Consider the following 25621-nt stretch of genomic DNA (forward strand, 5'->3'; position numbering starts at 1 on the left):
TCCAATCAGTCGGCCAGACAGTTGTCTTCCAAATTTCTTGGCAGAGATGAGTGAGTGCCTCCTGTGCTGCCTCACTTTCCTGAAAGATTTCAGTTTTTATTCCATCAATTCCTGGTGCCTTGTTCTTTGCCACTTCTTTCAATGCACTTTGGACAAATAAAACTTACAAGTTTAAAAAGTCTATTATTTCATAGGGCCTGGAGGAAGGTAGAATCTCCACTGAGTAGTATACAATCTGACTAGGTGGGGCTGATGGAATGAAATCCGGATGGATCTCTTGTGATACAATAGTGAATAATTGTTATCAGGACTGATTGTGAGAGTTGGAAATGTAAAGGTAGACATTTTGTAGCAAGGAAGGGAGTGGAGTGATTAACTTTTCAGCCTAAGAGCGGAGGTCCCTAGGACCATCAATGGAGAAGAGCAGAGAGCGGGACCCAACCCAGAGAAGCAGCGATGCCTGAGATGGAGGCAGAGATGATGACGTGGAGAGATGGAGCAGCTGGGGACTTTAGACCCAGAGAGGGAGACGGGCTGTGTGCTGATGACCGGGGTCATACTTGTAGTGTATACCCTTTGGATGGTTGATGATGCAATGAGGGGATTGTAACCATAGCAATGAAACGATATACTATAGGATGAATGTAAAACTAATGTTCTCCCATGTAAACTATTACATGATTCACAATAAAACATTAAAAAAAAAAAGTCTATTATCTACTTTTGTTTTACAGGGAGTTAAGTAAAGAAGAAAGTAAAACCTTTGGGAGTAAAATGAAAGTGGAAGGGAACTTCCCTCAGACCCTTATTATCTACATCCAGCAAAAACTTATCAGCAGAGGCTTAATATGCTCCTTGACACGAGTAGATAATCAAACGACTATGTGGCTTCCAAATGTTCAAAAATCAAAGTAATGTTTGGAAAAACTGACTTTTGTACACCTACGAGAAAATGAAGACTATTAATACTATCTCTTAGTAATACAACTGTGGTTTGAAAAAGAACCCCAAACCCATGCTGTTGAGTCAATTCCAATGCACAGATAACCCTACAGAATAGAGTAGAACTGTCCCATAGGGTTTCCAAAGCTCTATATTTTTTTGAGGCAGATCCCCAGGTTTTTCTCCCACAAAGAGGATGGGGGTTTGAATGCTGACCATTTGCATGGCAAGTGTGCATCAGCACGGTGCCATTAGAAATCCTCTTGAAAAAGACAAGTGTGCTCAGTTAATCTACACTCAACAGAAATACAGACTTTATGAAAGCAGGCCAACTTCCCTGTGACAGGACGGGGACTCTCTTCATCCCCATAAAATTTGATTGCTGCTGAGGTCAGAAATGAAACTGAAATGGAGATGAAGTGGCTTATCATTCAACTCACAGAAAAAGAAGTCAAAGCTTTCAAACAGGAAAACCCAGGTGAATGATTCCAAACAACTTAAAAAGGAGCCCAGAGACTAGAAGCAATTTTTCTTTATACTTTAAAATAAAGAACTTAGGGAATTGCTTGCTTTAAAAGTGAATGTTTATGTAATAACTGAAATGAACACAAAGTACTCAGGCCTAGAACACAATGGCCAGCTCACTTTCTGAACACAAATACAGGCTTGCCTTGGAGATACTACTGGTTCATGGCCGGCCACCACAATAAAACAAATATCGTACTAAGACAAGTCACACAATTGTCTAGCTTCCCACTATACTGCAGAATGTTAAGTGTGTGACAGCATTATGAAAAAGTTTGAAATCATGTGATTTCAACTGTTTCCTGCTAAACAAAAGACACATACAGGTTCTAGATACTCCAATATCTCTGTGCAATGTTAAAAAAAAAAAAAAAAAAAAAAAATCTGGCATATTCAGACTATATAAACCATCACTTACTGACAAGTTTAGAAACAATTCAGAAAGAGGATTGCATAGCCCTCAGGGAAGGCAAAGACAAAACACTGGGAAAGAGCTGTATTAATAATCCCATTATAAATGGCACTACCTGTTTCTACACGGAGAGTGAGATGACTCCATACGATAAGCACTGGACTGCAAACCAGAATTTCAGCAGTTGGAACCCACCAGCCACTCCACAGGAGAAAGAGAAGCCTTTCCGTTCTTGCCACAATTTAAACCCTATACACACAGTCTCTGTGAGTCGGAACTGACTTCACAGCACTTACCAACCACCACCACTTGATTCCACAAAGAAGACAAATTTAATTCATCAGAGCAACTAACTGATTTTCATGCTTAGTCTTCCCTTCAAAAATCGTAAGTCTTTTTGAGACATCAAAAGAGATTCAACTTAAGGCACTTTAACTTTTCTCAATAGTAAAATGAGGGGAAGGCCATCCAGCTCCCCCATGCAATGGGAGGAGGACCTGAGATGATGGATGTCAAGGACAGTGCATAGGAGTCATTCTCAATACATGAAGCACAAGAGAACTCTAGGTTTGTGACATTGCTCAGCCTCTAATACGTTCATAACACGATGTTGTTAGTTGCCCTAAGTCCCTGTATTCCCTGTATAAGCCTGTACAGCCCAACAAAACCAAGACTGTCCAGTCTGCATCGGCCTCACGATCACTGGTTAAGTCCACTACTGTGGCCACATCAACCTAAGGAGCTCATTTTCCAGCACTGTATCAGGTATTATTCTGTTGTGATCCATGGGGTTATTTTCACTGAAGGTCGATCAGCAGGTCTTTTCTCTCTTGGTCTGGAAGCTCTGCTGAAGCCTGACTACTATGGATGACCTTGTTGGTATCTGAATTACTGATGGCAGAGCTTCTAGCAAAAAGCAGGCCATCACAGTACAGCAAACTGACAAACTGGTGGTAGCAGTGGTCAGAACAAGGCAGAATCCATTATAGACTTGTCATGAGAATCTGTTATAAACCTTAAACCAAAACTAACCCCCTACAGTCTTCTTCAGACCAAACAATAATTTAGCTCAACTAGTAAAAGAAAGGTCTACTTAAAACACTGTGTTCTTTTAAGGTCTATCTACATGGGATCAAACTGGAAACAGCAACTTGAAAGATTAGACAGGAAACTGAGTAGGCAGTGACTTAACATTAATGATAGAAAAACGCTGATAAGGAGATTGAAGTAGGTAATCAATGTCACTGAACTGCACAAGTAAAAATTGTCAAACTGGTGTATGTTTTGCTGAATATATTCTTAATAAAAATTTTAAATTAAAAAAAAAAAAATCTCATCCTGAAGCAGTATTTTTTTAAAGGACACCCAGGTAAGGATCACAACATTAACAACTGTTAACCATATAATGGCTACAAAAAACCGAGTTCTACCCACCTCCTCTAAGGAGCTCTGGTAGCACAGTGGTTCGAAACTACAAGCCGTTTCACAGGAGAAAGATGAGGCTTTCTGCTCCCGTAAAGATTTACATCCTCGGAAACACTGTTATAGGATCACTATGAGTGGGAACCAACTCCATGGCAAATAACAACCGCAACTCACTTCTTCAGAATAAAAATGAACTCTTCCATTAGCTTTGGATTCACTGACTCATGCCTCAACTCTATTTCCTTGATAAAAGAATATTTACCCTGTACTTGTCTCAAAGGGAAATGTGTGAGACAGGGTTGTATTCTTTCACCATACTTATTCAATCTGTATGCTGAGCAAATAATACAAGAAGCTGGGTTCTATGAAGAAAAACGTGGCATCAGGATTGGAGGAAGACTCATTAACAACCTGCGATATGCAGATAATACAACCTTGATCGCTGAAAGTGAAGAGGACTTACAATACTTACTGATGAAAATCAAAGACCATAACCTTCAGTATGGATTGCATCTCAATGTCAAGAAAACAAAAATCCTCACCACTGGACCAATAAACAACATTCTTATCAATGGAGAAAAGATTGAAGTTGTCAAGGACTTCATTCTTCTTGGATCAACTATCAATGTTCACGGAAGCAGCAGTCAAGAGATCAGACGACGTATTGCATTGGGCAAATCTGCTGCAAGGAACTTTTTAAAGTATTGAGGAACAGAGATGTCAGCTTGAGGACTAAGGTGCCATGGTGTTTTCAATAGCCTCATATGGATGCGAAAGCTGGACAGTGAATAAGGAAGATCGTAGAAGAATTGATGCCTTTGAGTTGTGGTGTTGGAGGAGAATACTGAAAGTGCCATGGACTGCCAAAAGAACCAATAGATCTATTTTGGAAGAAGTGCAGCCAGAGTGCTCCTTGGAGGCCAGGATGGCTAAGCTTCGTCTCTCATACTTTGGACATATTGTCCGGAGGAAACAGTCGCTGGAGAAGGATGTCATACTGGGTAAGGTGGAGGGTCAGAGAAAAAGAGGAACACCCCTAACGAGATGGATTGGCCAGGTGGCATCATTGATGGACTTAAGTGTGGCAGCGGTAGTGAGGTTGGCCCAGGATCGGACATTGTTTCGTTCTGCTGTACATGGGGTCGCTATGAGTAGGTTCCGACTCGATGGCACCTGACAACAACAACAACCTGTCTCAAATGCAAATTATTAATGAATTTATTTAAACTTGAAAAAATTTATAGTATTTTCTAAAAAAAATCAAGATCCAAATGTACTTACCTATTCTGAATTCCAGTTTGATCATTTTTCAGTCCATAGAAAATGGCACCTACAACTAGTCCTAGGAAGGCGGTGATAATTATCTTTTCAAAAAAAAAAGGGGGAAATTTTAAAATTAGAGGTAAAAAGTTATATGTACTATTTGCTATTATATAGGATTACAGACTCGTATCTCTCCAGTGATTTGGTCAAATGTCCTGGAACAATACAATATACCGTAAGTTTAATTAATAATGTTATTGTTAAGTACTGTGGAGTCGAGTCCAACTCAGCTATCCTGTATACGGTTTCTGAGGAGCGGCTGGTAAGTTTGAACCATCAATCTTATGGTTCAAACCAACCTTGCAGTCCAATGACACCAAACCAGGACTCTATTAACAAAAAAGCCAGTAATTTTTAGGTTGGGGGGCTGAAGGGAGAACACAGCAAAATAGACTCCTACAAAGATTTCAGCCGGTCCTCACAGACTATTGGGCCTGGGAATGCTATGACAAGTAGCTGAGCAATGTTGTTAGCACCTAGAGAAACACTTCTGTAGATAAAGTCCAAAGTGGCAAGAATTTTGCCTGTACTCTCTGAACCTTTGTACCTATTTCAAGGAAAAACAGGATATCTTTACTTTTAACATTAAAAATAAATTTAAAATTTTAAAACATTCATAAATAATTCCTAACAATGGCAAATTGCAAGACAAGGAAGTCGGGGTAAGCCGCAGCCCGTCTGTGGAATCTCTGGGGAGTCACTACTGGCACTGAAAAAGTGCACTGTCACTGTTAGCAAAGCTTGTAGCCAGCTCTCTCCAACTCTCTGACCTATGTGCTCTGATTTCACATCTCCTCCATCACTTCTTCTCCAGAAACTTCTAGCCAACGGTGGAGACCCACACCACTGGTTCTCTCCTCTCCTTCAGCTGCCCAATCTGTCTCAATGGCTCCTAAGAAGACCAGTCTTTTATTTTTAAGACTGTTCAAAACCAGTCTCTTAGAGACATGTATAATCAAAAACTTAAATGCTATATTATGACATAATTTACTTGAAGAAATTCTAGTTATTATTCATAGAATATAAAAAATACAATGTTGGACAACCTGAAGAATATAATCAACGTCATTGAATTATACCTGTAGAAATTGTTGAGGTGGTGTAAGTTTTCTCAGGTATATTTTCACCACAATAAAAAGTTTGTGGTTTTGGCTTGTTTCCATTTAAAAATATATATGTAATAAATGGTAATCTAAAGAGAACAAAATATCCTACCTTATCTTGGAACTTTTAATGCTAAAAAAATCTCAACATTACAAAAGTCCAGCAGTAGCAAAATTCAAAATAACTTGGTAAGGACACTTACACCATGAAATAAACCTAAGTGGAAAAACAGGATAATGAGCTATGAAGACGACATCTTGAAAGATGTAGTTAAATCTGACTTAACTATTTCACATATGAAACGTGCTTAAATGACCTTGCTAAATAAGGTTCAAGACATAAATCTGAGTAAAAATTTCATTAATCTTGGTAAATTATCAATACCATCAGAATACAGCATGCTTCAGGGCAAGCATTAAAAAATAAAAGATGACAGCTCTCTTATCAAACATGTGTGTATGTACAGGAATACAAAAGTCTAACTTTGATACAGTTGTTGTTGTTGTAAGTGCCACCAAGTTGGTTCCAACTCATAGTGACCCTGGTATAGGATTTCTAAGGAACAGCTGGCAAGTTTGAACTGCCGACCTTGCGGTTCAAAGGACCTTGAGGTCCGGTGCTTATCCTCCAGTTCTACAACTTAAAAAAATATCCAGTAAGGAAAACCAAGCCCACTCCTGAGTCGATTCCAACTCACTGCAACCCTGTAGGAACAGAAGAGAACTAAACACCAGAGGGTTTCTGGTATGGTGCTGTAGAATAAGCATAAACCATCAGGTTGCTTTGAGCTGCAAGGTTGGCAGTTCAAGCCCACCAGCTGCTCCTCAGAAACCTTTACAGGGTCACTATAGTTGGAACCACCTCAATAGCACTTAACAACAACAACAACATAGGATTTCTAAAGGCTTAGAAGTTTTTATAGCAACAGATTGCCACATTTTTGTCCTGTGGAAAGGTTAGCTTGAACTGTCAACCATTTGGTGAGCAACTTAGTGCTTAATTATTGTGCCAGTTGCTGCTGTTAAGTGCCGTCAAATTGGTCCCGACCCACAGCGACCCTGTATAGGGTTTCCGAAGAGTGACTGGTGAGCTTGAACTGCTGACCTTGCAGTTCAAACAGCTTTGCAGTCTGGCACATTAACCCACAGCGCCACACATATCCTTAAAAAATCTAGACCTTTTAAACTGGATATTCCACAGTGCTTTGCTTTCTTTCCCATTCAAAACTTGTTAACGCATAACAATGGTGGTGGTGGTGGTGGTGGTGGTGGTGAGCCGTGGAGTTAGTTCCGACTCATAGCAACCCTGCATAGGGTTTCTGAGGCTGTGAATCTTTACAAGAGCAGAAAGCCTCATCTTTCTCCCATGGAACGGCTGGAAGTTTCCAACTGCTGACCTTGAGGCTAGCAGCCTGACTCGTATCCACTACACTACCAGAGCTCCTTTCTTATGAATAATAGATGGTCCACATTATCTTTTGTTGTTGTTGTTGATGTTATGTGCCATGGAATGTTATCTTTAGAGTGTTTCAAAGTTTTAAAGATATATTCAAAGTCAGCTTTCAAACATATTGAAAACACAGTTAATCCCACAGATAAGTAATTTCACAACATGCATCTGTATTAACCTTTCTTGCATAAAGAGAAAGGAAAAAAAAAAGGCACACTACACGTTGTACCATGGAGCACACAGAGACCTTATTCATGAGTTCTATGTATCTAGCCTGCTTTGAATAAAAGAATAAAAAAATTCCCTAAGAATGGTATTTTGTCTGTTGAAATGTACTTAACCAGTATTTCTCAAGGTATATGCTGCAAGGTATTTATGACTGCCAATTAAAAAAAAAACAACATATTTGTAGTCAGTTAATATGCTAGAAAATGAACCTCTAAGAGATAAGGATTGATTAATCAAGTGCAGTTGAATTGGTTCCGACTCATAGCAACCATGTATAGTTTCCAAGGAGTGGATCTCCAACAGCAAAACAAACCACTGATCTTGCAGTTCAAATGGACTTTGCAGTTTAGTTCGTTAGACCACAGTGCCTAGAGCTTCCAAATTTATTTGATTTGGAAACTCTTCCCACATAGCAAATCAACATTAAACATCTTTGTACAGTCATTCCAAGATCTTTCAAATATAACCATTGGTGAAACTCATCATGAGAGGTCAAGTCAGAATCATATAAATAAATATATAAATAACTACTTCAAAGCAAAGTAGTCTTAAGACTATAACATACAATATTTATCAAAAGAAAGACATAAAAAAATTAACAGCTCCACATTAAAAAACACAGAAAAGTAAACAACATAGAATGCTAAAAACTCTCAATCAGGGGTCAACAAGCAATGCCCACAGGCCATATATAACCCATGGTGGTGGTGGTGGATATGTGCCATGGAGTCGGTTCCAACTTACAGTGACACTACATTAGATGTCTGAGGCTATAAATTTTTACGGGAGCAAAAAGCCTCATCTTTCTCCAGAGGGACCACTGATATTTTTTAGCAGCTGACCGTGAGATTAGCAGTCCAATTCATAACCACTATGCTACCAGAGCTCCTTTATATATGACTAATTGTTGTTGTTGTTAAGTGCCATCGAGTCAGTTCTGACCCATAGCGACCCTGTACAGGGTTTCTGAGGGTGTAAATCTTTACATGGGAGTAGAAAGCCTCATCTTTCTCCTGCGGAGCGGCTGGTAGTTTCGAACCGCTGACCTTAAAGTTCGCAGCCCGATTCGTAACCACTACGCTACCAGTCTATGACCAATAGCCTATATTGTTGCTCAGCTCATGGGCTAAGAATGATTTCTACATTTTTAATGGTTGGAGAAAAAATCAAGAACCACATCAAATTTATATGAAATTCTCACTTCAGTGCTCATGAACAAAGTTTTATTGGAACATAGCCATGATCATTCATTTATGTATTATCTATGGCTGATTTTGTGCTACAAGTTAAGTACTTGGCTGATAACCAAAAGGTCAGCAGTTCAAATCTACCAGCAGTTCTGTGGGAGAAAGAACAGTCTACTTCTACAAAGACTTACAGTTTTTGAAACTCCATGGGGCCATTCTACTCTGACTTAAGAGTTGCTATGCGTCGGAATTGACTAGTAGCTGAAACAGAGATCATATGGCTTATAAAGTCTAAAATATTTACTATCTGGTTCTTCACAGAATAAGTTTGCCTACTCCTGACCAAAGTTAATATCCCAATATTTACAAATAGGAACATGAGTTTCCACTAAAAACAGACACTCACAGGAAATTCAACAGTCAATATTTATGCTAGTATGGCAGTGTTTTGTTCTGCTGTGCATAAGGTCACTATGGGTCAGTACCGACTCGATGGCACCTAACAACAACAACAACACAGCACTATAGGATCAGAACTAGTCTCCTAACTGCAAAGTATGGGGTTCAAACCCACCAACTGCTTCTCGGAAACCCTATATAGTGTCGCTATGAGTAGAACTAACTTAACGGCACTTATAGAGCACTGTAGTATAAGCAATGGACTGCTAAGAGCAAAGTTAAGGCTTCAAACCCACCAGCTGCTCCTTGGAAACCCTATACAGGGATGCTATGAGTCAGAATTGATGCGTTGGTACTTAACAACAAATCCTTATTCTACGGAGCACTGGTATTGCTGTAGGTAGAATAAGTACTGAATCGCTAACCGAAAAGCTGTCAGTTCACCGACTGCTACCACAAGAACAAGCAGGTTGCTTGCCCAGGAGACATCAAGGCAAGTGGACGGGTCCTCTCAGCACAAATCCTCTCCCAAGACTAAGACGCAACGGAAATACACGCTCTGATTGGCCACCACGCATGTCACCCATAAAGAGAAGTGGCCTAAGAACACCAATGAAGTGGCGAGCTAAGCCCTGCATCATTCAGCAGACGACTGTGAACCCGGGTGGAGATTCGGCTGCCCAGCAGTGAGGCAGGACCGGGGGAACTCATGGGCTCAGAGTCAGTGACACAGCTACAGAGGACTAGAGTGGAGAGTGAAGAGACCAGCTGAAAAGAAGAGGACAGACAAACGCAACAACACCCACACTTGCAGATGATACCCACTTGACCTGGCTTCAGTGACTGAATGGACAGAACTCAACCCGAGGAAGAAGGAAGAGGGGGAAAAAAAGTGTCATCTGATACAACTGGATGAACTGGACCTACACATATACCTGCAGTGGCTCAAAAGAGGAAACAATTACCGGCTACAAGTTATTCCCATCCTCTCCATACAAAGAGTGGGAAGGGTTGGGTAACTTGAACATTGGCCACACAAAACGGGGTGAGGGGGAGGGATACAAAGGTAAGAAGTGACTGGCTTACAAGCTTTCAAGAGGGAACCTAGATCCACAGGGCGGGGAGGATAGTGGAGTCTCCAGTGAATAGTACACAACCTATCTAGGAAGGGCTGATGAAAAGAAACGCAGACGAGTCTCATGTGATGCAATGGTGAAAATTGTTACCAGGACTGATTGTGAGGACTGAAGCGTAAAGGCGGATATTTTATAGCAAAGAGGGGAGTGACTAACCTTTCAGCCTAGGAGCGCAGGGCCCTGGGACCATCAATGGAGAAGAGCAGAGAGCAGGACCCCACCCAGAGAAGCACTGAGGCCTGAGATGGAGACAGAGAGAATCACGTGAAGAGGTGGAGTGCCTGAGGAGTTGAGACCCAGAGAGGGAAAAGGGCTGTGTGCTGAGGACAGTGGGGCAGGGGGAGCATACAAGGTATATACCCTTTTGCTGGGGGTTGATGCATGGACGGGATGGTAACTAAGGCAATGAAACGATGTACGATAGAATGAATGTAAAACTAATGTTTCCCCATGTAAAATATCACTCAATACACAATAAAACATTTATTTAAAAAAAGAAAGAAAGAAAGGCTGTCAGTTCAAACCCACCAGCCACTCCACTGGAGAAAAAGGAGACTTCCTGCTTATGCAAAAATTTACAACCTCAGAAACTCTATACAAGGTCACTATGTGTCAGAATCTACTTGACAGTAGTGGGTGTGGTTTTATCTTCATTGTAAAGACCCTTGATGGTGGTGTGGGTTGGGCACTGGACTACTAACTGCAATGCTGAAGGCTTAAACCCACTAGTAGTTCTATGGGAGTAAGAGGTAGCTGTCTGCTCCTGTAAAGATTTACTACCTCGGAAACCTTAGAATGTAGTCACTAGAGGCAGAATCAACTCAATGGCAGTTGTATGCTAATCCTATGGGACTGTCACTGCTCTGAGGACTGATGGAATGAACTGAGTTCACTGATAAGGCAGAAAGCTGAACCGTGCAACCTGGAAAGACAATCAGTCTAGGGTTTGTGCCAAAAGATACAGAATCATGGTATACTGAAAATACCACTTGAGTTCTTACCATACCCTTCCATAGCACTGCCATATATGTGACTTGGGCAAAACATTTATAGACCACATTCAGAGGAAAGAATTTACAAGCTAAGAAATAAATTAAAAACAAACTAAACTAACACATTGGTTGTTGTTGTTGTTGTTGTGAAGTGCCGTCAAGTCGGTTCCGACTCACAGCAACCTTGTATAGGGTTTCCAAGGAGCAGCTGGTGAGCTTGAACCACCAACCTTGCAGTTCAAATGGCTTTGCAGTCTGGCACATTAACCCACAGTGCCACACCAGGACTCAAGTGCTGTGAAGTCAGTAACCTTGTATAGGGTTTCCAAGTCTGTAAGTCCTCACAGCAGCAGAAAGCCTCATCTTTCCCCTACAGTACAACTGGTGGGCCCAAATCTTGTGGTTTCAGTCCAGAGCTAATCCTACAGACCCACTGTGCTCCCAAATAAATGCATTGGTGGTGGTGTTTAATCAGTTCCAACCCATAGCAACCCTGTCTAGGGTTTCTGAGGAGTGGCTGGTGAGCTAGAACCGCTGACCCTGCAGTTCAAATCAACTTTGCAGTCCAGCGCATTAACCCACACCACCACATCAGGACTTCTACTAATACATAAATCACACTAAATAGACTCAATTGCATCATCTCATAGTTGAACAATATATAACTATATTTGATCTTACTAAGACAACTATAGTTGGCCTTACGTACCAGACTTAATTTCAAATGACATCAAATCTACTCTAAAAAGGTACAAATGTATCGTTAACTGATAGAACACAAAGGTGTCTATGTTCTGACAGAAATGCCAAATAACAAGTAGCTAAAGTGTTTGGAATACTTAGCATTATGCCTTAAGTCTTGTTGTTCTTGTTATAGTCCACTGTTGTGTAAGTCGATTCTGAGCTATTGCTGTTAAGTGTCACTGAGTCATTTCTGACTCATAGTGTTTCCGAGGAGTGGCTGGCGAGTTTGAACTACCAACCTTGTGGTCCAGTGCTTATCCTACAGTGTCAACATGACAGAGTGAAACTGTCTCGTGGGGTTTCCAGGTTGTTATCTTTATAGGAGCACACCAGGTCTTTTCTCTAGCAGAGCAGAGGGTGGGTTCCCATTGTCAACCTTTCAGCTAGCAGCCATTGTGCTACAAGGGCTTCTTGCTACGGACCTAAGCTCTCAGTATTAGTATTTGGTGGTGGTGGTGGTGGTAAGTGCTGGCAAGTTAGTTCCTACTCATATAAATGACTCTGTATAGGGTTACCAAGGAGTGACTGGTGGGTTTGTTCGCAGTGGGTTTGGTGGTGGTTAGCAGTCTAGTACCTATCCTACAGTGCCACCAGGACTCCAATGAATATTGAGAAGGTAACAAAACCTAATCTAAAAAAACATTATTGTATACAAGTTAAGAAGTCAGTAACATTTCACCAGTTAACAGCATGCCATCTTTTAGTACTTACAAATTATACTTAAAAAGAAACTTAAAAGTTGATGATAAAAATAACCCCAACCCACCAGATAAATAGATTTCCTAAGAAAGATGGACCAATGATGAGTAGTATGTCTAAGATCTTAAAACTTTGCAAACAGCTATTTAAGTCATCTGTAGCAAAAGAGAAAGTAAGAAATCAAAGACCCTGAGAAGAAACTTGTTAGGTGCCTTCGAGTCAGCACTGACTCATAGCGAGCGACCTTATGCACAACAGAATCAAATACTGCCTGGGCCTGCACCAGTCTCACAATCGCTGCTACAGGATTAATGGTCTTAAGAACCATGGCCTCGTCTACCCTAAGATCAAAAAATCTGAGACAGTGTCTGGCTACCACTGCCGACCATTATGATCAGGGCCACAATAGGTGGATCTGATATAATGGGAGAAAATGTGCAATAGAAACTCAAATTATTGAAAAAACAGAAGAGTTAATAAACCATTGCTTATGAAGGACTACTCCCCTGACATACACTGTAAACCTAGAACTGAAACTAGTTCCTAAAGTTACCACTTAGCTAAATAACAAATTGGCTCACAAAATAATTATTGCCCATAACAAAGTGCCTTTTGAAAATCATCTATATAAGATCAAAGGGTCAACAATTACTTTAAAACAAAGATGAAACTATAAGTGGGCAGGAAAACTGAATACATGGAAACAGAACAATCAAGGAGAAAAGAATGGGAATGCTCACAAATGGTGAAGAATGTAATCACATGTCACTGAACAGTTTATGCAGACACTGTTGAGTGGAAATCTAAACTACTGTGTATACTTTCACAGAAAGCAACACACATAAAATTTTTTTTTGAAGGTGGCCCAGTGAGTTGGGATTACTAGTGTTTTGTGTGACAATAGGGTTAAAAAATAATAGAAAAACAATATAAGAGCAACAAGTAGCAACAAAGTCAACCAAAAGATGCAAAGACCATCATAGACCTTATGCACAGCAGAACGAAACACTGCCTGATCCTGGACCAACCTCACTACTGTTGCCACGCTTGAGTCCTTCGATGCTACCACTTGGCCAATCCATCTGGTTGAGGGTCCATTTCAGCTCACTAATGCCTAAGATATCAATGTTTATGCGTTCAATTTCATTTTTGACAACTTCCATTTTTCCCAGATTCATACTTCGTGTATTCCATGTTCCTATTTTTAATGGATATTTACAGCTGCTTCTCTTCATTTTGAGTTGTGCCCCATCAGCAAATAAAGGCCCCGCGGGCTTTTCTCCCATGGGCTTTACTCCATTCATGTCATCACTGTCAATTCTACTTTGAGGAAGCAGCTCTTCCCCAGTCGCATTTTGAGTGCCTTCCAAACTGAGGTGCTCATTTGCCGGCACTATATCTGACAGTGTTAAGGATGTTCAATTGTAAGGAACAACATTTGTACCTGGGTTCTTCTTCAGGCACAGATGAGCCTCTCACACTAAGTTAAAGTCTACCTTCAGGTGCATTCAAGAACACTTAAGTAAAGGCTTCTTTGACCATCAGATTTAAAAGGTTCTTCCTATTTCCCTTTCGCCCTATCCCCTTCCCTTCCCTCTTCCTTTTCCACCCAGTGCTTGCTAACATTTTCTCTACAGCTATGTGTTTCTTTAATAATTTATCATATGAAGCTCCTCATATGAAAATAAGGTAAGTCCATGAGAGCAGGATTTTTTATTTGTGCCTGTTTTGTTCACTGATGTTTGCAAGACCCCACAATGCAGTATATGATCAATAAAGTTCTGATGAATGAATCAATGGAAGTAGGGTGGTGGCGGTGTGCCGTTGTGTCAGTTCTGACTCATAGTGATCCTGGGTATGATTTCAGAGACTGTAATCTTTACAGGAGCAGAAAGCCTCATCTTTCTCCCACAGAGTGACCTGTAGATTTGAATTATTGGCCTGGCAGTTAGCAGTCCAGCTTTGTAATTCACTGTACTACCAGTGCTCCTTGATGAAAGATTTTGTTGTTGTTGTTGTTAAGTGCCGTCAAGTCAGTTCTGACCCATAGTGACCCTGTAGAGGGTTTCTAAGGAGTGACTGGTGAGCTTGGTCTGCAGTTCAAACCAACCTTGCAGTCCAGTGCATTAACCAACAGCACCACACCATGACTCCCTTAATAAAGGTATACAGTTATTAAAAAGAAGTCCATTGCCATTGGGTCAATTCCAACTCATAGTGACCCTAAAGGACAGAGCAGAACTGTCCTATAGGGTTTCCAAGTTGTACTTTTTACTGAAGCAGATTACTACAGCATTCTCCCATGGCATGGCTCGTGGAGTCAAACCGCTGACCTGTTAGCAGCTGAGCACTGAAACACTATGTCAAGGTTCCTTGAACAGCTACTAGAAAATCTCAAATGTGGTTCAACATTGCCCTTGCTTCATAATTTTTGGGGGGTAAAAATTGTTTCTACAAAGTTTATCCATTACAATTTGTCCAAATCATTAAGCAGTCCAAGAAAAAAGGAAAAACTTGCCATAAAGTAGAAACTTCATTGTTTTCCTTATTCTATCTGTCTAGATGGAATGGGGATAACTCTCGAGCCCAAAGACACTGACCTAACCATTGGGGTCTAGCGTCAATAATGAAGCAACCAGCTGATCTGAAGAGGGGGGAAGGCATGTGAGAACTTCCAGACTCGAAGACAGTATCCACTGGACCTAGTGTGGATGGCTTGCAGACCAGAATTCAACCAGATGATGATAAAGAATTATGATACAGGGAGCAAGCGTAAATTGCTACAGCCTGAATAACTGGACACTTGCTTATGGATGAGGTTGCCCAAAATTCCAATCGAATAGGGAAGGATTTTTCATATCAAGGATCAAGCATGTCTCCTCAGTACACTGAGTTGATAGGGATGGGCAACTTAAGACTTCGGCTACCAAAATTGGGGGACTATAAAGGCACAAAGTGGCTGGCTTTCAAGCTTTCATGTGGGTGCTTAGTGTCAGAACAAGGAGAGTAAAACAGAAACCTTGATGAGTAGTTTTTCTCTTTTCTAGATGGGCCTGGTGATGAGGGGGATAGGGTTTTATATTCAATTGTGAGTAACTGTTTTCAGGTCTAATGGTGATCATCTCAACTGTAAATGTAGATGAGGTACAACTAAAAGGGGGGAGCAGTTAATCTGTCATTTCTAGGGCCATCAAGAGGAAGAACATGAGAGGATCTAGGGATCCTAAACAAAAAAGTGGCGACGGCAGAGGTGATGGCATAGAGAGACAGAGCAACAGAGGACTATAGACCCATGGATTGAGAAAGGTAGGTGCCCACGGGCAGGAGGCTGGCTTGCAAAATATGCCCTTTGGACACTTAAACAAATATATATTTCAACATGGTATGTGTACATCCAAAAAAAATGGTAATAAAAGAGGTAAATACTGTTGCCTATGGGTATGGGTGCATGGAGGAAACTAATCATTACAGTTATTTGCTGAATGCAAAACTGGTGATCTCTGTCCTGTAAGCCTTCACTCAATACATATTTATAAAATTAAATAAATAAAAATAAACAAATGGAATGGGGATACCAAAAGGAAAAAGGAAGGATGGAAGGAAAATACGCATGCTCCTGAAGCAGATTATATCAGAACTTCATTTCACAACACAATTTTAAATATCTGTCTGGTTACCTGAGCTATAGAGGCTTGGGGATTACCCAGCAAGTTTTTGAATGAACGTCTGGCAATCCATCTGAGCTGATGACAAAAAGAGGTGGCATAGGTGGCCTCCTTCAAGGCTAAGTTCTTCTTCTTTTTCTGGACCCCTGAGACTCCATCCAACTCCGTTTTCATTTCTCTGAAGAAGGTGGAACTGGCATAAAACTCAGTTAATTTGTCTATCATGGTCTTATCTTTTCGGGAAAGTTCTTCAGCAACCCTGGCTTTGGGATGAAAGGAGATACAGAAGGGAAAGAAACGTTATTAACCAGATAACTGATTGAGTACATTTTTTCTGTTACCCCTTTCTTAGATTCTTCCCTTTAGAAGACTGTAACTATACATTACAAAAATAAATGAATAAATCACCTTAAAACTAATACTATCATATAAATGTTAACTCATCAATTAAATTTAAAAAAAAAACAACAGACAGCATTCATGGACAATCAGACCCATGTACTGATATAAATTCACAAAGCTACGCTTTAATGATCAACCACACTGGCCAACCTCAACCAATTCAATAAAGCAAAACCCTGTGAAGCTTAGAGACTCACATACCTTTGCTGTCTTCTTCCTCTCTGTTTAATACCACAGCAGAGGAGTCTCCATTAATGACGTCCAGGAAGAAGTCGGCAGGATTATTGTAAGGCTCACAGTTGTAACCTAAGAAAGAAGGCCACCCAAGTACTCAAACTTGGTATCATCTTGGAAAACAAAGACTTTCTTCCAGGAGTTGAGGAGGACTAGCTAAAGGACATGGAATCTAGTAACTTCTCCTTTATTTTCTCATTCATACATTATTCCAACAACTGTTTTGTCTCTCAACAAAAATCATACTCCAAGCCAACCGTGGACTCTCAGAAAGTCTTTTATTAGTGCTTGGTTCTTACCCTTTGTAATTCATGAGATCTGAGACAGGCATCAATATGCTCTGGTGCTTATCAGCACTTCCTCTAAATTCTAAATATAGATTAAAAAAAAAAAAAAAGTTGGAAAAAAAATAACTGTAGGTAGAACTAATTGCTCCTCAAAGTACAAAAGGCAAGCAAGGGCCAGCCTAAGATACTGCAGGGCTCTGCATGAGCAAGGCCTGTGCTGTGTTCTGCGCCCTGAGTCCAGCTAGGGACAGTGTGAATGGCAGCCCTCACATTAGCAATGATTACCATTGGTTCACGGCAGCCTGGTGGCACAATGGCTAAGCATATGGCGCCAACTGAAAGGGTCGTGGTTCAAACCCTCCCAGTGACTCCACAGGAGAAAAACAAAACAAACATGGGGTAGGTCTAAGTTCCACTTGAGGGCACATAACAACAGCAACAATTGCTTCCCCACCTGCTAAACTCCAAGTATCATTTGTTATGCTGCTCTTATAATTCCAAAATAGAAAACAAATGACCATAACAGCCTAACAGGGCCACTGGAATCTTTGCTTCAATTTCTAGTGAATTCAACCTACACTCTAATCTTAAACATTCATGTCTCCTAGGCTCCCTAAATCCATGTATATTTTATTATTTTAAAGGACAGACAGTAAGCAAAAACAAATTAAGAAAGTCGGTTAGTGAATTTTTTCAAACTCTACTTAGGATCAGGGGGTGTTAGCTATAATCATTGCCAAATATTTCTAAAATGAGGCAGATTTAATAGTGACCCATAAAACATATACACACACACACACTTACATTGGAAACAGAAAGAACCAGGAGGTTCAGAATTTTCAGAAAAAGTTGGCCATCAAAGCTAGATTTAGAATATAGGTCACTTAACACCAAATCAAGACTTAAACCTGCACTCTTTTACTAGCAAAGTCAGTAATAGGATGAACCCTCATCAAGGCAGACAAGAGAGAAAATTTATAAACCCTAATGTGTTATAAGGATAAGAAAACAATAATTTAGGAGTATTATCGGTGTCGTAGGATAAGCACTGTACTGCTGACTGCAAGGTTGTCAGTTCAAACCCACCAGTAGCTCTTGGAAACACTATACTGGCTCACTCTGAGTCAGAACCAGCTTGACAGTATTTAACAACAGTAGTGTTCAAGTGACAAATTAGCTGACTATGAGGCCAACACACTAATTCTTAAAGTTTTAGGAAAAGGTCACTCTAACTAGGAAGCAAAACAGCTAAGTTGTTAAGTGCTGTTGAGTTATTTCCAACTCACAGTGACCCTGTACAGGGTTTCTGAGGAGTGGCTAGGGAATTTGAACCGCCGACTCTAAGGTTCAAGCCAACCTTGTGGTCCAGTGCTTATCCTACATCACCACACCAGGACTCCAAAACAGACAGAGGTCCATGAAAAATACTTACATACATATGCATGTATACTCAAATAAGACAGGAAAGAGACGTAAACAAGAAGCAAGTGCTGCAAAACGAAGGAACATTCTAGCATCAAACTGCAAAAATGTTTTGGGGTGGTGGAAATCATGGTACTTGTACTCTTGTTGACCCCCTCTCAGTTCATGCTCATGATTTTATTCATGAAGGAAGGAGCTTACTGCTGGAAAAAGTCAACCATACCAGCTGATGCAAAGTAGCCCAAGGCCTCCTGAGCAGGTCCATGAAATATTAGTCTTCCTGCAGCCAATAATGTGAGGCTATCAAACAACTTGAAGATGGAATATCGAGGCTGATGAATGGAGAAGATGACTGTCCGTCCCTGTTTAGACATCCTAAGTGAAATATAAGAAAATGAGTCATTAAACATCTGAAACTGGAACTTCTTGGCTAAATACTTTAGACCTGCCTTTATTATAATTTGTTGCTGGTTCATCTTGATTTTGTCTTAACAACTTCTCATCTCATAGTACCTAGCTCTTAGTTAACCCATAGTCATCGAGTTGATTCTCACACATAACAATCCTACAGAACAGAGTACCAATGCCCTGTATGATTTCTATGACTGTAAATCGTCACAGAAGCAGACTGGTGGGTTCAAACCACTGTTTGATTAGCAGTCGAGCTACTGTACAACCAGGGGTCCTACCTAATATTAATGTTGTTGTGAAGTGCCATTGAGTCGATTCTGACCCATAGCGACCCTGTATAGGGTTTCCAAGGAGCAGCTGGTGAGCTTGAACCACCGACCTTGCAGTTCAAACGACTATGCAGTCTGACGCATTAGTCCACAGTGCCATATCAGGACTCTGATATTAATACTTAACTAAAAAACCTAAACCAAACACACTGCCATCGAGCCAATACTGACTCATAGAAAACTTATATAAGGTTTCTGAAGATGTAAATCTTTACTGGAGCAGAAAATCTTATCGTTCTCCTGAAGAGCAGCTCGTGGGTTTGAACTGCCTACCTTGGGGTTAACTGTCCAGTGCTTACTCTATAGTGCCATTCAGACTCCTATACTTATACTTTGTTGTTTTGCTGTTAAGTGCTATTGAGTTGGTTCTGGGTTTTGAAACTCTGACCATGTGGTTATCAGTCCAGTGCTTATTCTACAGAGTCACACCAGGACTTTGTACACTGATACTTGTTGAGGGCCACTGAATTGATTCTGATTCATAGAGACCCTTGTATAGGGCTTCCAGGGAGCAGTTAAGGAGTTTGAACTGCTGACCTTCCATTTCATTTGACTTTGCCATCCAATAATTATCCTACAGCGCCATACCAGGACTCCATACTGATACTTAAGGAACCTAAATTCAGTGGGGTTTTATGTTTTTTAATTCAGTGTTATTATTAAAGACTAGTATTCCATAAAATTTGGTGTATGGACAGTCTAGAATCAATGATTATTAAAAATGCAAATTCTAGGAAATTCCTCTCAGATCTACTAAATTAGAATGTCTGAGTGTAGGTCTAGGGATCTTCATTTTCAAGAAGCACCCCAGCTAATTTACTAGGACTCAAGCTTGAGAACTTATTACTAACAAAATATTAAAATAGTGGAATGTTCCATTCTTACTGATCACCTAAGTCTTCTGGCTTTTGAAGAATTGGTTTAAGAATTGGCTTTCATCCCACTGCCCTTGGAAACTCCCTGGATCAGTTTTACTCTGTCCCATAGGGTCACTAAGAATGGCCATTGACTTGATGGTAGTAATGGTCAACATTACCAAAGACTGAATAGATAACTTCATTTAAATTTCCCAGTATTTTTATGAGGCAATACCAATATTATCACTACCTTTATTTTATTGATGAGGATTAGAAGGTGTTATGCAATTGGTATGGTCTAATTCCATAGGCAAAGTAGTCCTAAACTATCCTATCACAAAATGTATCGCCTATTGTTGTTAAGTGCCCTCAATTCGGTTGTGACTCACCGTGACCCTGTCTAGGATTTCCGAGGAGCAGCTGGTGGGTTTGAACTGCCAACCCTGTGGTTTACAGTCCAGTGCTCATCCTACAGCACACACCAGGAGTCCAAACAAATACTACCTACATGCAAAGAAAAATATTTCAAAGGAATTTCCTTGTCTAGTACAAAGGCGATCCCTTAGATGTTAAAACATAAATTCCATCTACCTGGCTTAGGAGAAAAAGGCCAAAATCATAGTTGTAAAACATTGTGAGAAGAATCACTTTGATTTCAGCATTTTCTGAGTACCTACAATGCTTGAGGAAGGATCCTTGTACCCAAAATAGTCCAAAACATAAATTATGTAGAGTTTTTCAAGTCAATTAATTATTCCCTGAAAAACACTGTTAAGAGTTTTAGATAATATCAAAACCATGGGTATAGTCTCTAACTGAACTTTAACTCCAGGGCTATTATTACTCAGCATATTTATAGGAGTAATTGATGTCTAAAACCACCCTTCTCTTCCGGTCTACCCTTGTCTTCTCCTCCTGACAGAGAGGTTTCCAGTCAGGACCTGAGCATCAGAGGAAACGGAAGTGATAAGGAGAATTCAGTAGGCTTGGCAGATTAAGAAAACAGGGCAGCTGACGGGTCCCAGTGATAGTGCACTCAGGGAGCAACCAGAGCAATTTTGACGTGGGTTACGTGGAGTAAACAACCTCATGGACTGAGCAAGTAAGTAAACATACTGAGATCATGGGAGCTACGTTTCTCCTTGTCTGAAAGCATTTGCAAACATGGAAAGGATGAAGAAGACTTAAAACACTGAGATGTTTGAGTGGAATTGGAAACATTATTAGGAATTCATGTATTTTTTAAATATGAGGGTAAATTTTTTAAAAGTATTACTATTAGGACTCCAAATTGCTACTAGGATAAACACTGGAGTGCAAACCACAAGGTCGCTGGTTAGAGCCCATCAACTGCTTCACAGGAGGATTAGGCTCCTGCAAAGAGTCACAGCCTCAGAAACATGGTACAGGGTCATTATGAGTCAGAACTGACTTGATGGCACTTTAACAACTAAGGCTCCATTCCAAATTTGCATAGGTTTATTCCACACAAAACGTGTTTAAACGTGTCTTTGTGATCAGTGGATGGCTGCAGAAAAGTTCTTTCAGTAATACACCTATCTTAGTTTAGATAGGGTGCCTTCAAAAAAAATTTTTTTTTCAGGTTTTTTGTTTTGTTTTGTTTTGTTTTGTTTTGTGACAAGGAAAAAAACAGGATTTTGAGGTCAGGGCAAGTATCAAATTTTTAACAAAACCCAAATGGACATTTTCTCAAATCACTGAAGTTTGCAACAAGTTTAGGGGAATGCTGCCCTGAACGAACCACCACTTTTAGATGGATCAAATATTTTAAGGAAGGTTGGGAAGACTCAAAGATGACTCAAGGGAGGAAAGACTATCAACCTCAATAAATGATGAAACTGTGGCTGAAATTCAGGAACTAGCAGAAGATTGCAGGATTAACATGGATGCAATGTTGTCAGATGCCATCGAGTCGGAACCGACTCATAGCTACCCCATGCACAGCAGAACGAAACAATGTCCGATCCTGGGCCAACCTCACTACCGCTGCCACACTCAATGCCATCAATGATGCCACCTGGCAGATCCATCTCATTGGGGGTCTTCATTTTCTCTGACCCTCCATCTTATCCAGCATGACAATCCTTCTCCAGCGACTGTTCCCTCCTGACAATATGTCCAAAGTATCTTTTGTTATAGGTTTATTAAAGTTTTCTACTGTGCTCTATGTACATTCAGGTAGGTTGTGTTTTTCTGAATATGCATACATTTCCTCCAGATGTTCAAATCTGTTGGCATACCGTTCTTCAGAGAACTGTTAGTATGTTTCTTATTTCCATTGGTTCTATTGGAATGTCTCCCTTGTGGTTTCTGGAAAAATTCCACTATCTTTTAATCGATTTTTTCATGAACATTTTGAAGCCCTCCTTTTATGTATAAAGATGTTGTTAAGTGCCGCCAAGTCAGTTCCAACTCATAGCAACCCTGAATAGGGTTTCCAAGGAGAGGCTGGTGGGTTTGAACTGCCAACCTTTCAGAAGGTTAGCAGTCAAGGGCTTATGCTACAGCATCACACCAGAAATCCATAGAGATAACTGTCATTTGGCAACTACGATACTAGTAGTTAATACAGGCAGGAGTTGTCAGGATGGAAATTTGTTAAGGAACATGATACTGAGAAAAAAATCAGATTTCTCTCCACAATATACCAATCAATTACAAAGTGAAAAATAGTAATCTTAGAGTGGGGAAACCCAGAAGACACCAACAAGACCAGGAAACATGACCAAGTGATTGAGTTTACTGTGACCAGGGGGTGAGAGGTCAATGTAACAAGAGTACACAGCACCATTTCTGGGGAATCCCTGTCAAGCATTCATGTTGAGTCTGGTCAGGAGGGAACACTGGATAGATCCAATCTGAGGTTCATCCTACGTAATGTACTTGTCTACGGCAACGAAGGCCATGAGAAAAGGAGAAAGACTGAGGGCGAGTGTGAAAAGGCATGTGTTCCTGGAGAGATCGTGTGCCAGAAAGGAAAAGACACTCTGCTGGTACATCCGGTGGGTGTGAATGGAGTCTACATTAAGTGGTAGTAATGGCTTCAGGGCTGACTTCCTGGACTAGGGGTTTTGTGAGGCTGTACTATGGGATGTCTTTGTTTTGTGGAGTTATGCTTAGTGGTGGGGAGGCACCACGAAGGGTCAGAAAAAGTTATGTAAGGGGAGGGGTAGAAGACAAATGCACTAAAACACTTGTGGAATCTAGAAGACAGGATTTCTTTGTACTATTCTGGTAACTTTTCTCTAAATTTGAAACTATTTTTGTAAAGTACTTTAAAACTAAAAGGACGTTCAAAACAGAACGTAGCAATTTCTCTTCTAAACATCCTCCTCCCAGTCTTCTTTCTCGATAAAAGGAACTTGCTTTTACTCTACTCTTCTAGCTGCCGTCTCCAAACCTTAGGAATCACCCCACAACAAATTCTTGTTGGTTCTATCTTCAAAATACAGAACGTCACCACCACCACCCTAGTGAAAGCTACCACCAGTGGATCTCAGATGAACTACCGCAGTCTCCTAACTTGTTTCTGTGCCCTCACTCTTACCCAATTAAACAATTCCTACTCTGCACAGCTGCTACTCTTCTGTTCTAACACTTTCTAAGTCTGCCATGCCTCCCAATGATAATAAAAGGCATAGTTCTTACAGTGACCTCCCTGTTGCCATCACAAGTCCATTCCAACTTACGGCAACCCATGTGTTCCAGAGTAGAACTGTATATACCCTAAAGGTTTCAACGGTTCATATCTTACAGAAGTAGATCACAAAGCCTTTCTTCCATGGTGCTAAGAGTAGATTAGAACTACCAACTTTTCAGGTTAGTGTTCTTGTTGTTGATAAGAGCAAGCAAATCAGTGCCAACTCATAGCAACCCTGGTTAGGGTTTCTGAAGAGCAACTGGTGGGTTTAAACTGCTTACCTTGTGGTTAGTAGTTCAGTGCCTATCCTACAGCACCACACCAGTGCAAACTGTATTCACCACCCTGTGCGCTGTGAGGTTTATAGAGTCTCTGCCCACCCAACTCTATCTTTTGCTTATTATAGACAACTTCTATAACTTCTGAATCATGGGATCCGATCTCTCTGGTCTCCCTGATGTGCCAAACACATCAGACATGCTCTTCTTGGAGACACCGGCTGTTCCCTCCAACTAGAACTCTCTTCTCCCAAATATCCAGGTTTCACTTTGTACAGTTCAAATGCCCCATCACTGAGGTCTCCCTTGACCACCCTGCTATATAAAATAGCACGCCCATCCCTGCCTGCCACAGCCATCCTTACTCTGCTTCAAGTTTCTCATTTGTTTATTGACTGTTTCCCTCCAGCAGAAACAGAAGATATTTCTGTCTGTTGTGCTTACTGCAGAATCCTTTGCACTAAAAATAATGACTGTACACAGTAGGTGCTCTGATACTTGGCAAATTAAAGAATGGTGTTCCCACAGCATTTACCTCTTCAGGAGTAAAAGGACAGCATTTGCTGTGCTTGAGTCTAAGCCAGTTGTGGGCTCATCCAGGAACAAGATGGCTGGGTCAGTGATAAGCTCCATTCCAATGCTAGTCCTTTTTCTTTCTCCTCCAGACACGCCACGCATGAACTGTGTTCCAACCTAAAACAAAATGATCAATATCATTAATACTGTCATCCACAGACACTAATGTTAGATGTGAAACATGTGCCAGCTGTAGAAGAAACACTTTTTCTCATTATTCTCATTTGTTCTAAACCACAAACAAACTTATCAAGTTGGTTTTCTTTATCAGAATCAGACAGACAGAGCATCAAGTCAGAGCTAAATGGTAGCTAAGCCTGATAAGCCATTGCTTGTAACACTTCTACACTTGCTAAGAAGCCAAAAGATCAGGCTCCTTAACAAATATTTGGTTTTAGGATAGCAAATTAGATAAGAACTAAAAGATATGGCCCTGACATACTGAAATCACAGTATGCTAGAGAGAAAAGAGGAGCGCAAACAATAGTGAAAGTACTTATTATTATTGATAGCTCTTCTTGTGCCACCACTTCAAATCCCAGCCTAATACAGACTTAGATTTAAAAAAAAAGGTTGGCAACTGGGAAAGTTCACATTCTATCACACCATAGTCACAAGGCTTCCCAATTGACTCTGTCAACACCCCACCTCACTGCAGAATCCTTGACTCATTCTTACAGATAAACCCAAAAGAGAGGGTAACTGGCCTGGTCTTTTCAAACAGTCGGTGTCGTTTTTTGTTTTTTGAAAGTTCTGATTGTGAATTGAGTAATAGTTTACATGGGGGAACATCATTTTTACATTCATTGTTTCACTGTAATAATTACAATCTCCTCCATGCATCATCATTCAACAGTATTTGCTTCTATTCCCTGTGTTTGTATGTTTTTTGTCGGGGGGTGAGGGGTGTACTCAGGAATATGCATATGCATGC

The 25621-nt window shown here is 40.5% G+C and overlaps 1 protein-coding gene across 1 annotated transcript in view; it reads right to left on the reverse strand.

The window, feature by feature from the left end:
* The window catches only part of LOC102832909 (ATP-binding cassette sub-family G member 2-like), a 72862-nt gene that overhangs the window by 16941 nt on the left and 30300 nt on the right, over nt 1–25621 (reverse strand). Inside the window, exons 5-9 of the mRNA XM_006867756.1 lie at nt 24647–24804; nt 18799–18950; nt 16834–16938; nt 16243–16493; nt 4586–4668 (exon numbers count right to left, since the gene is read on the reverse strand). Of these exons, the coding sequence (XP_006867818.1) occupies nt 4586–4668; nt 16243–16493; nt 16834–16938; nt 18799–18950; nt 24647–24804 (749 nt within the window). The remainder of the gene's footprint in view (nt 1–4585; nt 4669–16242; nt 16494–16833; nt 16939–18798; nt 18951–24646; nt 24805–25621) is intronic.

The sequence above is a fragment of the Chrysochloris asiatica genome, unplaced genomic scaffold (genome assembly GCF_000296735.1).
Source record: "Chrysochloris asiatica unplaced genomic scaffold, ChrAsi1.0 scaffold00109, whole genome shotgun sequence".
In the NCBI taxonomy this organism is placed as follows: Eukaryota; Metazoa; Chordata; class Mammalia; order Afrosoricida; family Chrysochloridae; genus Chrysochloris; species Chrysochloris asiatica.